This window comes from Oryx dammah, unplaced genomic scaffold (genome assembly GCF_014754425.2).
Source record: "Oryx dammah isolate SB20612 unplaced genomic scaffold, SCBI_Odam_1.1 HiC_scaffold_23, whole genome shotgun sequence".
Classification (NCBI taxonomy): Eukaryota; Metazoa; Chordata; class Mammalia; order Artiodactyla; family Bovidae; genus Oryx; species Oryx dammah.
In genome coordinates, this window is record NW_024070207.1 from 122,679,752 (window position 1) to 122,691,891 (window position 12,140).

Consider the following 12,140-nt stretch of genomic DNA (forward strand, 5'->3'; position numbering starts at 1 on the left):
GGGCACTCTCCTTGGCTCCAAGTCACTGAGTAGCAATTCTTCAGATGGCGAGAAATGGCGAGAAAAGGGCAAACCAGTGATGCTAAACTGAGCCAGTGAACAAAAGCAATGGTCACTTTTGTTTCCACCCACACCTCTTTCCCTGCGTCCACAGATCATCAGATTCGCAGTTCCAGTTGTTGACGCAGAGCTTCTTGAATCTCTCTGTAGGAGGGGTCAAGGTTGAGGGCGAGAGTTCTGAGTGAAACTCTCTCCTCTGTCCTGTATCACCACAGCCCCAGGCATCATTCTTGGGACCTCCAGGAATTACTCAGTCCCTGATCATTGGACCAGGTCTGTCTTTGGCTGGCATTCTCTCTCTGTAATGTACCTGGAGAGAGGAATTGGGCACTTCATTCTTCCTTGGATCTGTCCCATCCCCATATCCCTGTTAAGGTTAAAAGGAAGGGGGGAAGATTATGGCTGTGGAACAAAATGATAATTCCTTAAGTGGCACTTATATTTATAGTTTCGTTGCTGAGGTTTGCCCCCACCATACTGTATGCTGAACTTCTGCCTAAAAATATATCCTCCTTCACTCAGAAGATTAACTGGTATATCCATTACTGTTACCCACACATGTGGATGGACTCAGCAATAATGTTTCCCATGCTATGACCCTAGCACAGCTGGTAGGTCTTTCTTCATTTGCAAGAGACATGTGATTTTGGACAAGAAGGACCTTATGCCTGCTTCTCCATTTCTCCTTCCCGATCCTGGAGTTTAATTTCCTGAATTTTATCTTCATAGCCCCATGAGAAAACCTAGAAGAGAGACAATTTTAAACTGTATTCAGCCTTTATATAAACTATGTTCAGTCTATTTATACTGCAGTGTAAATAAAGATTCTAATTGGTATGATCAGTTTGGAAAACTGTTGGGCATTGTCCAGTAAAGTTGAAGGTATGCATGCCTATGAGCCAGCAGTTCTGTTTCCAGGTTTGCACCGTATTCAAGGGTGGGCACATGTGCGCAAGGAGATAGGTATACTGATGTGTAAGCTGTGTGTTTTCAGTAGTCCAAAACTGAAAAAGACACTAATGTCCACCAGCAGTAAACATAGACAATGGACTAGACAGCAATGGGAATGAACAAACCATAGCTACATATGACAACATGGAAGAACGTTAGAAACATGATGTTGAGTAAAAGGAGCCAGATGCAGTAAAAATATAATTATGAATCCATTTATATAAAATTAGAAAGAAGGCAACACTAAGCTCTAAAATTTGTGAACACATAACTTCCTAAAAAGTAGTAGTCCTCAAATAGGGGTGATGATGCCTCCCTGCCTGCAGGGGACATTTTCAGTGTCTAGAGATACTTTGGCTTGTCACAACTGTGGGAAGGAGATAATACTTTCATTGGATAGGTAGATGCCTGGGATGCTGCTAAACATCCTGTGATGCACAGAATGGCCTCTACAACACAGAATTATTGGTATGACAACAAAATCACAAGCAAAATCAAAGCAAAAATAAACTATTGAGACTTCATGAAGCTAAAAACTTATGAACAGCGAAAGAAATGATCAACAAAACAAAAAGGAAATCTAAAGGACAGGAGAAAATACTTGCAAACCACATATCTGATAAAGGGTTAGTATCCAAAATAGAGAAGGAACTCTAAGAACTCAGTAGCAAAACAAAAATTTATCTAATTAAAAAGTGTGCAAAGGACCTGAATAGATGTTTTTCCAAAGAAGACATACACATGGCCAACAGGCACATGAAAAGATGCTCAAAGTCATTATCAGGGAAATGCAAATAAAACCCATAATGAGGTACCACCTTATACCTATTAAGATAGCTGTTATCAAAAAGACAAGAGATAAAAAGTATTGGCAGGAATGTAGAGAAAAGTACACTGTTAGTGAGAATGGAAACTGGCACAGCCATTATCAAAAACAGTACGAAGGCTCCCCCAAAAATTTAGAATTAAAAATAGAACTACCACATGACCCAGCAATCCCACTTCTGTGTATGTATCCAGAAGAATTGAAATCAGGGTCTCTAAGAGACATCTGCAGTCCCATGGTCACTGTAGCATTATTCCCAATAGCCAAGCTATGAAAACAACCTTAGTGTCCCATCTACATGGATGAATGGATAAAGAAAATATGGTGCATATATGTACAAAGGAACATTCTTCAGCCACAAAAATTCCTACCATTTGAGACAACATTAATAGACCTTGAAGGAATTCTGTAAGTGAAACAAAGCAGAGAAACACAAATACTGTATGATCTCACTTACTTGTGGTATCTAAAAAAACTGAATTCAGAAAGAGATAATAGATTGCTAGTTACCAGGGACCGGCAGTTAGGGGATGAGGAGATGTTGGTCAAATGATTAAAAACTTGTGGTTATGAAATAAATTTTGAGAGATCTAATGTGCAGCATGGTGACTTTAGGTAACAGGACTGTACTGTACACTTGAAAGTTGCTAAGAGGGTAAATCTTAAATGTTCTCATTACACACACAAAATTGTTCACTGTGTGAAGTGATGGAGGTGTTAAGTAATCTTATGATCGTCATTTCACAATATGTGTGTATCAAGTTACCACACTGTACACCATGTCAGGTATAGCTCAGTAAAGCTGGTGGGAGGATTATTGGCCCCCAAGTGTCAGTAGTGCTGAGACTGAGAAACCCTGCTATAAAAGGGAAGCAAATAACTCTGTAAAAGACAAGACAGTGTCTGCCCCTGGTTTGGGGTTGAGGGGAGGGTGTTATAATGCAGCCGAAGGACACTAGCAATATTCTATTCCTTGATCTCAGTGATGGTTAGATGGGTGTATGTTTTGCAATAATTCATTTAGCTGCACATTGTATGTTATCGATTTTTCTGTTTCAAAAATTTAAAAATACTCTTGGAGGTGGGTTGACAGGATAAGTAGGATGTAAGAGTATAGGAGGTGGGTTTGCAGGAAGAGGTTCCCCATCTAAGAGGGCCCCACACCTGCTCTGTCAACGACAGGGCTGGGTGTGCAAGAAGGGCCTCATCCTCTGATCTAAGTGCATTTTAGTTCTCACGTGGGCCTTTGGCTCCTCCTACACCCTGAAGCTGAATTTGCTTTCATGGATTTAGATAAAGTTTTCCTTTAAAAAATGTAATCACCCTTGGGTTGGCATGAAATGTGGAAAATATTAACTCAGTTTATAGGCAGGCAGAGTAAATGCAAACAGGGATTTTAATTTAAATGTCCTGGCCAAGAGGGCAGCTGTCAGTACTGGAAATGCTGTAATATTTGGGGATAGGAAGTCATGAAAATGCCACTGATAGCGTGACATATTTTCTCTTAAAAGTGATGCTAGTAGAGAAACTCCTAAAGATTATTTTTGAGTCCTCTCTGGGGAAAATTGTAAACATCAGAGAAATTTATTTAAAAAAAAGATGACTAACCAAAAGAGAGCATTAGCTCAGTAGGCTCTTAACCTAACCAGTGAATGATATGAACTTCAGCCTTTTCTGAAGTGAGGTTTTTATGTGTTCTCTTTATCGCCCTCCATCACCCCAAAAGATCAAACTTGAATTTTGAAACCACCTGCCATTTAATGAATAGGTTAAATGACCTAGAACAATAACTGCAAATTATACACACTTAGAATATTTATTGAATAAGTAACCTAGTGAATAGTTAAATAACATGGAAAGGATACTTGGAAGTAGAGATGTGCAAAAAAAGAATTTTTTCTTAGAGTGGTGTTTAAAATATACCTTGAAATAGATTCAAATAAAAACAATATGTGGAATTCAAATTGTTTAAGATTTTTATTGAATTATAGTTGATTTACAATGTTTCAGGTGTACAGTAAAGTGATTCAGTTATACATATATATGCATACACATATATTCTTTTTCAGAATCTTTTATATTATAGGTTATTACAAGGTATTGAATATAGTAATGTGCCTCTGTTAACCCCCGATTCCTAATTTATCCCTCCCCCTTCTCCTTTGGTAACCATCTTTGTTTTCTACTCTTTCTGTTTTGTAAATAAGTTCCTTTTTATCATTTTTTAAGACTCCATGTATCCGGGAGTTGGTGATGGACAGGGAGGCCTGGCGTGCTGCGATTCATGGGGTTGCAAAGAGTCGGACACGACTGAGAGACTGAACTGAACTGAATATAAGGGATAGCATATGATTAAGTTGTTCCAGATTTAGCAGACCTCTTAGAGTTCTGCACAATCTTCTAGATCCTTTGTTAAGTCTTGAAGAAATGGATTGAGAACTGAAGAGGTGAATAACACTCAGAAATGAATTGAAGAGTCTTGCAGCATGGACTGATGATTTCTTTTCTTAATGCTTTGTCCTATCTCCTCAAACCTTTCAAACACAGAAAAAAAAAAACAACCCTGTTGCCCTTGAAAAATTTTAAGTCCAACTTAGCAATGACAATTTAGCAAGAAATCTGCTAGCAGACAGAAGTTATTCCTAAAGTGTAAGTACACAGTTTGGGGAGTGATGAATTATTTTTGGCTTACACCAATGCTGTTTAGTGACTTAATAAATTTTTCAAAGACAGAACACAAACAAAGATCTAAGATAACCCAATTTTGACCTGGAGGTGACATGTTCAAGGATAATGGTCAAAGCACTATGTTTAAGTTTTTTTTTTTTTTTTAATCCAGGGACCTGATTACTATTGTGTGTATGTAGATAGATAGATAATGAAATTTTTTTTTTTTAGGGAAAGGGATTTTTAGCTTTGAGGTCTTAATGGCAGGTGTAACAGAGGAAGAAGTCATCAGGCTAGAGAGCGCCTCTTTCTAAATAGAGCACCAGGAAGCAGAGGTCGACATGGGGTATTTGCATATGCATGCCCTCCTTTGGCCGCTTCAGCAGCACTTTCTTAAGGGTGCTGGGTAGTGAAGCTTGTACTGCTTCTCCTCCTTGTTCTGAGGGTCTTTGATGACATAGCTCTAAGGGTTGCTTTCAGCAGCGGAGCAGAGTGAAAGTGAAGAGGGGACTTTAATGTGTTGTCTTTCCAGCTCTGCCTGGGCGTGTCTGAGAGTAGGGAGGGCCTCTAAGGTGACTGGGTTCATTCTCTTCACCCACTCTGCAGAGGCAAATGTGATCTGAGCAAGGCAGGCTGTAGGGAGGAGGAAAGTGAAGTCGCTCAGTCGTATCCGACTCTTTGAGACCCCATGGACGGTAGCCTTCCAGACTCCACGGTCCTTGGGATTTTCTAGGCAAGAATACTAGATTAGGCTGCCATTTCCTTCTCCATGGGATCTTCCCAACCCAGGAATCGAATCTGGGTCTCCTGCATTGCAGACAGACGTTTTACCCTCTGAGCCACTAGGGAAGCCTGCAGGGAGGAGGAGACCTGGGCAAATGGTGAAACTGACTTTCTCTTAAGACTGGTAGCACTCTGGCTGGAAGTTCCTGGTTTGGGCAGGGGGTTGAGTTTAAATTTATTTTTGTTTCTTTGCTATTACAGTATAAAATACACATGGTGAAGGGTGTAAATTGCCCAAATCTGAACTGTACCATTCAGTGAATTTTTACACATGGGTGTCTTTGGGTAGCTGTTATACAGAATAGGATACAGAACATTTTCAGAACCCTAAAAGATTCCCTTGCATCCCCTTCCCAGTGAGTACGACCTCCCCATCTTGGAAGTCATGATTCTGGCTGCTGTCACCAGAGATCACATTTCCCTATTTAAGTTCAACATGTGAATTTCAGCTTCTGAATAAATAAATGGAATCTGACAGTACGTTCTCTTTTTCAGTCTGATTTCTCTCGCTGAACACAGTGTTTGTGAGAATAATCCATGTTGTTGTGTCCAACAGTAGCATTTTCCTGTCATTGCTGAGCAGTATGTATTCTCTTGTATGGAGGGACCAAGGTTGGTTCCTCACGCACCAGTTGATGGACATTTGGATAGTTTCCATGTTGGTGATTCTGTTTAATGATATTATGAACATTCTTGTACACGAGAAGGACACTGACATCCATGTCTCTATATATTTATGAGTTGAGTCGGAGGGTAGGCATATGTTCAGCTCTAGAAGATGTAATCTTACAGTTTTCCAGGCAGATGAACTGTCATGGTATCTAGTAGTAGATTCTTTAGGATACCTGCACCCCTGGCGTCACATTCTCACACCTGTGAAGAACTGACACATGTGCACACACGCTCAGTTGTGTCCGACTCTCTGCGACCCCATGGACTGTAGCCCACCAGGCTCCTCTGTCCATGGGACTGTCTAGGCAAGAATACTGGAGTGGTTTGCCATTTCCTTCTGCACAGGATCTTCCCTATCCAGAGATCGAACCTGTGTCCCCTGCATTGGCAGGCGGATTCTTTACCACCGAGCCACCTGGCAAGCCCGGAATTGACACAAGCCACCCACAAATCCATCCTCTACTTGATAGCCACCCTCTCTTGGGCTTGGAATGAATGATTTCACAGAGTCTGGAGTTTCTCTGCTCTGGTCCCAATCCCTACCTTTGTCTGGATGTAGCTTGTGAGAGGCTGCTGGCAAATCACAGAATATCAAGCCTGGGGAGGGACCTTGGGGCTCAAAGTGTAGGCTTCCACCAGGAGATTGCGAAGTAGAAGTCAGTTTTAGGTGGCATTGTGAATCTTAAGTGTGTGCTAAAATCATTCGGTTAATCTGGCAGCATTTGCAAATAGTGTGCGTTTCTTCTCTTTCCAAATCCTCACTGTGTTGTTTTCTGATTTGCTAAGACAAAGAAAGGAGGGTTCCGAGCGCTCCCCCCACCCCCAACTCAGCTCTATCCTGGCACCCACGTTAGTCTTCAGTGCCAGCTGAATTCCTGCAGATTTTCCAGGACTCCCCCGTGCCGCCGGGTTCCCTAGACATGCCCAGGTCCTGCACGCCCTCTGGGACTCAGTTGGCCCGAAGTGGCGTGGCCCAGCAAGCCTCCAGCCCGGCCTCCCTCTCCTCAACGGCTCCCCGAGGCAGCTGACTTGGCCCCTCTCCGGCCTGCCCCCTCCTGAGGTTCCCGCCACTGAGATTCTCTGAGAGGAAGGCTTTCCAAAGACTGAAACTCCACCCTCGCCGGGGGCCGGTTCCGAATCGGCTTTCGGCGTCAGGCCCACACCTCCTTCAAAGTTAGTCAAAGTCTCTTTCTTGGAAACCCAAGCTCTCTCCCTCTCGCAGGTGGTGAAAGCGTTAGCAGCCCCGGCCCTGGCATCCCGGGGCCCGTGGGCTCGGGGAGGGGCGGGGTGGCAGGAGTTTGGAGCGCCGGCCGCCCTGACACCTGTCGTGGGCGCGCTCGGTCGCTGTAGCCCCCAAACAGCTGGCAGCGGCGGTCGAGACTGGGGCCCGACAAGAGCGGAAGGAATTAAACGCCCGCCCATCGAATCTGACTCGCCTCTCCCTCCTCCTTCTCCTCCTCCTTCCCCTTCGCCGTCGCCTCCTCCCTGTCCCCACCGGCTCCGCGGCGGGACGCTGGTTCCCCGGACGCTTTGCACCGTGCTCTGGGCGCAGGGAGCAGGGCTCGAGTCTGGGGGCTGCCCGAGGATGGCGGTAAAATAGGGGGACCCCGGAGAGGCGCCACGACCCCAGCCTGAGCCCCAGAGCCCGCTACTCCTCCCCCGGTGGCGACATGGGGGACCCGGTGAACCGCGAGAAACCGCAGCTGCACTATGCGGTGAGTGTCCCGGCGCGCGCAGAGGCGACAGGGGGCGCCACACGGCCGACCTAGGGGGACGGCGCGGAGTTGAAATGATCCGGGGCTCCGCAGAGGTCCTCGGTGTGTGATTGGGGGGGGGGCGTTGGAGAGTGCCGCGTGCATCACCCCGAGTGGCGCCAGTTCAGAAACTCGGGTGCCCCTTAAAAGGGGAACCCCCACTCCCTGAGCCCGTGGTCCTCTGCCCCGCGCAGTGGTCACTGCGTTTGGGGTCGGGGACTGGACCCTGCCGCCGCCTCTCTGGCCAAGGTTGAGAAATGGGACTCCCGGGGCTGGGCCCAGGTTCGCCCACCCAGTCTTCGGTGAGATACACCACAAGAACCCACAGAGAACTGGACGGGAGGCCGGGCGACTTGGCAATCCCAGCGTGTGACCAGTGGACCCTCCGGAGAAGCCCTGCAGGGCGCGTTGGGGTGCCGCCGGTTTGCTCCTTGGAAAGGGGGCGTGCATTTCCCTAGGAGTTTGTAGCGGGACACAAGGTTGCACATTTTCTGATTTAATATAAGAAGGTGGTAGGGTGTTGTGTGTCGGTGGCCTCTCTTCCTGTTGCCTCAAATATTCCACATTTCTTGGGGTCCTACTGTATACCAGGCACTGCGCGGAGCTGGGGACCTCAGGACACACGAGACATAAAACTCGTGGAGTTTGCCTCCTTTAAAGAAGGAATCAAGATTTCTAGGTGAATGATGGGACCGACCAGATCCAGATTGTAGACTGAGTTTCTTTTTGAGAAAGAGAGAAGACTTAAGATAAAAAATCCAATGAACATGGAGATGTTTCTGAGGAATGGATACTACTTGTGAAGATTCTGAGCACCGCCTCCAGGAAGCCGACAGGCATCTGTGTTAGTTTACCCCAGTCTTTGGACATGTCTCTGTGGTAGATGTGTGGCTTTGATGTGGGGCATTGCAGTTGTTCTGGCATCTGCTACTTTACTGAGTTCTCCCTGACATGATTTTCACTATTGAGATGGGACATTCTGGGGGCTGATTTTCAAAACTAGGGAGAATTAAGACGGAAAGTTAGGAATCATCAATATTTATAATAAGGCAGAGGCAGTTATCTGCTGGGAATTCGTGTCCTCCACAGTGCACTCTCCACATTTAAAAAAGGGAAAGCTTTCAAGGAAGGAGTCAAGTGAACAGGGGTGGTAGGTGCAGAGGTCCCGGGGAGCTGCTCCAACTGGTTCCCGGGGCCGTAGTAGAGTGGCTGGTTGCGGACGGGGCCGGGTGGGGGCGACTCGACAGGTTGGGCTCACCGCGACCTTCTGGGGTTTCACTTTGCTGCGCTGGAAAAAAAAAAATGAGGGCCTGAATTAGGAAATCGTTAAGGTTCCTTCTCAGGCACCCATTCTAGGAACCTATGACGGCTCTTTCTCTAGTTTTGCCAGCATTATTTGCCTTGAAATGCTCAGTGAGACACTTGTAAGTTATTAATGCCTGTTCTTTTTTTTTTTTTGATACACTAGCGGCTCAGCGATTTGCCTTTTAAAGCGGTATTAAGGGCAACCCGTTTTCAGCAGCGCTTTCTTTGCACAGAAAGATCTAGGGCCTGTGCTCATTATGTCTAATCAGCATCTCATCCCACTACCTTCTTCTGATTTTGAACTGTGTGCTGGTGCCCTTTGAATTGTAATCTGAGGTGTCAATATCATTTACAAGGTGAGGGAGGAAAGGTGAGAACTGACTCCTTAAAAAAATCTATTCATTGTATGAATGATTATTGCCTGAATTATGCAAATACACCCAATGCATCATGAAACAAATTAAAAATTATTTTCAATCAGATGTCTCATTTTCCTAAAAGCAGAAACTTAAGAGTCAACCAGATATTAATGCCTCCTCTTGCTCTCTGAAGATATGCTGATGAAATCGCCCTGTATTCTAGCACAGATGACTACATACGTATTTTCTGATTTAAGACTCAGAAGGAAGATTCCAGAGAGAATATGTTGGCTCTCAGGTCGGAAGAAGTCACCCCGGTCCTCTGAAGCATGCTTTAGAATGACAAACAGCAGCGCTCAGCAGCACTGTATCAGTCACAAGTCAAAAGAATGTTCTTTATTAAGTGTGACCCATTGTTTTTCATATTAACATAACCCTCTATGGCTTAAGATCTATTCCAACGCTGCACTCTTTGTCTGCTTCCCCCACAGTGACTGAGGTAATTCCAATAACTTCTTTTGCCTTTTTGCATAAATATTCCACTTATTTTGCCCAACTTGGTTTTGCCCCATTGTGTATTATCCTGGAGTCCTGGACACTGTTTTGTTTTGTTTTGTTTTTGTCTGCATCTTCTAGAAAAGAATTATCCTCAGGTGTTCTCGGTACCTCTTGCCTCCTCTGAAATCTAATCCAGGGGCAAGTAATACTCTTTCTTCAGTGCTTTTTTTCATTTGGCCAAGTGGACACTGTATTTAAGAAATCAGTGGCTCACATTTTACTCAAATGTTCATCAAACATTTTTGTGGGCCAGGTATTCGACCATTTTTCCAAAGATGATGAAATAGTGAAAATCTTAAGAATTGCTATGAGTTCTTCACTCATCTTTTCAAATGATCCTAATAGTGACAAAGAGAGAAATAAAAAACACTGAAGCAGAGAAGAGCATCCTGCATTTATAAAATCAGTTTGCACTTTCCTGAAATATAGCACAACTGTCTTGTTTTATCATCAAAACAAAAATGCAGCCAACATTTTCCTCCCAACCTTTCCTCCCACGGTTTTCCCACATGGAGTTTATGGTGACTCCATCCTCCCAGCTGGGTGTCATCCTTTGATGCCTTTTGGTGACTTGGTCAGCTTCGTATTTTGAAAATCCTGCTTTGGTCCCAGGATGGGGTAGAGGGTGAGGAGGTGTCAAAGTGCATGCTTCCTGGCATTTGGACCAGGGAGAGATGAAGGAGACGCTCTCTATCTCAAGTGAGCTGGAGGTTGAGTGCAGTCAGCATATTTTAGAGATGCTTAGGACACTGAACTAGCCAGACTGCATTTGGAGAGGCTGTAGAGGGTTTTTTGGGCTCCAAAATCACTGCAGATGGTGACTGCAGCCATGAAATTAAAAGATGCTTACTCCTTGGAAGGAAAGTTGTGACTAACCTAGATAGCATATGCAAAAGCAGAGACATTACTTTGCCAACAAAGGTCTGTCTAGTCAAGGCTATGGTTTTTCCTGTGGTCATGTATGGATGTGAGAGTTGGACTGTGAAGAAGGCTGAGTGCTGAAGAATTGATGCTTTTGAACTGTGGTATTGGAGAAGACTCTTGAGAGTCCCTTGGACTGCAAGGGGGTCCAACCAGTCCATCCTAAAGGAGATCAGTCCTGGGTGTTCTTTGGAAGGACTGATGCTAAAGCTGAAACTCCAGTACTTTGGCCACCTCATGCGAAGAGTTGACTCATTGGAAAAGCCTCTGATGCTGGGAGGGATTGGGGGCAGGAGGAAAAGGGGATGACAGAGGATGAGATGGCTGGATGGCATCACCCACTCGATGGACATGAGTTTGGGTGAACTCCGGGGGTTGGTGATGGACAGGGAGGCCTGGCGTGCTGCGATTCATGGGGTCGCAAAGAGTTGGACACGACTGAGCGACTGAACTGAACTGATAGAGGGTCAAGGATGACATGCACAAATCAGTGCTTGCCGGACAGCACTCCTAGAGAAACGCAGCTTCTCACTATTATTGTCTTAAACACGTTGCAAAGTGTTTGGACACTGTGTCAATTTCAGCCTCAAATCCAGCTGGTGGGTTAGGTTTTCTATTTTGTGGTTGAAGAAATCCAAGTTTAGAGTGGTGGAGTTCAGGGTGGCACAGGTGGAGTTGGTGACAGAACAGAGAGTTTTATGCACATGCCCTGATCCCACAGAGCTCATTTGACTCAGAAAATTGAGTTAGAAGAGCCAAATTCTCCTCCCTTCTTCCTCTTTTGTCACCATAATAAACCAACAATCAAATATCCTACTTTCAGTGACTTAATGTGACCCTTCATATCGTTGAATTACACAGCCAGATAGCTCTTTAATTGGACTGCTATAGACAAAACCCCAAATTTGCACATCCATTAAGTTGAATGCCATTTTGTCTTGTGTTTCTCAGCCTCAGCAAAATGAATGTTTTGAGTAGGATTGTTCTTTGTTGTGGGGCCGTCCTGCTCTCTGTACAATGTTTAGCAGCATCCCAGATATCTACGTACTAGATACCATAGCCCCACCCACCCCTAGTTGTGATAACCAAATGTATCTCCAGACAGGGCCGAATGTCCCGTAGAGGGCAAGATTGCTCCTATAGAGACCCCCTGGTCCATCTAATTTTCATGTATATTTTTAAGAAGATGTAACATTTACTGTGTAGTGAGACTGAGAAAGAGAAGACAGAGTAAATGTTCTGAATATTCTATATATTCTATTCAAAGAACATGCAGAACTTCAG

At 44.7% G+C, this 12,140-nt stretch overlaps 1 protein-coding gene across 3 annotated transcripts in view; it reads left to right on the plus strand.

The window, feature by feature from the left end:
* The window catches only part of ARHGAP6 (Rho GTPase activating protein 6), a 546,996-nt gene that overhangs the window by 259,823 nt on the left and 275,033 nt on the right, over positions 1-12,140 (plus strand). The window contains exon 1 of one of the 3 annotated variants that reach the window (XM_040266469.1): positions 7,451-7,674. The exons of the other annotated variants lie outside the window; for them this stretch is intronic. Within the exon in view, the coding sequence (XP_040122403.1) occupies positions 7,630-7,674 (45 nt within the window). The 5' untranslated portion in view covers positions 7,451-7,629. Of the gene's footprint in view, positions 1-7,450; positions 7,675-12,140 lie in introns of those variants that run through there. 3 annotated transcript variants of the gene reach the window in all.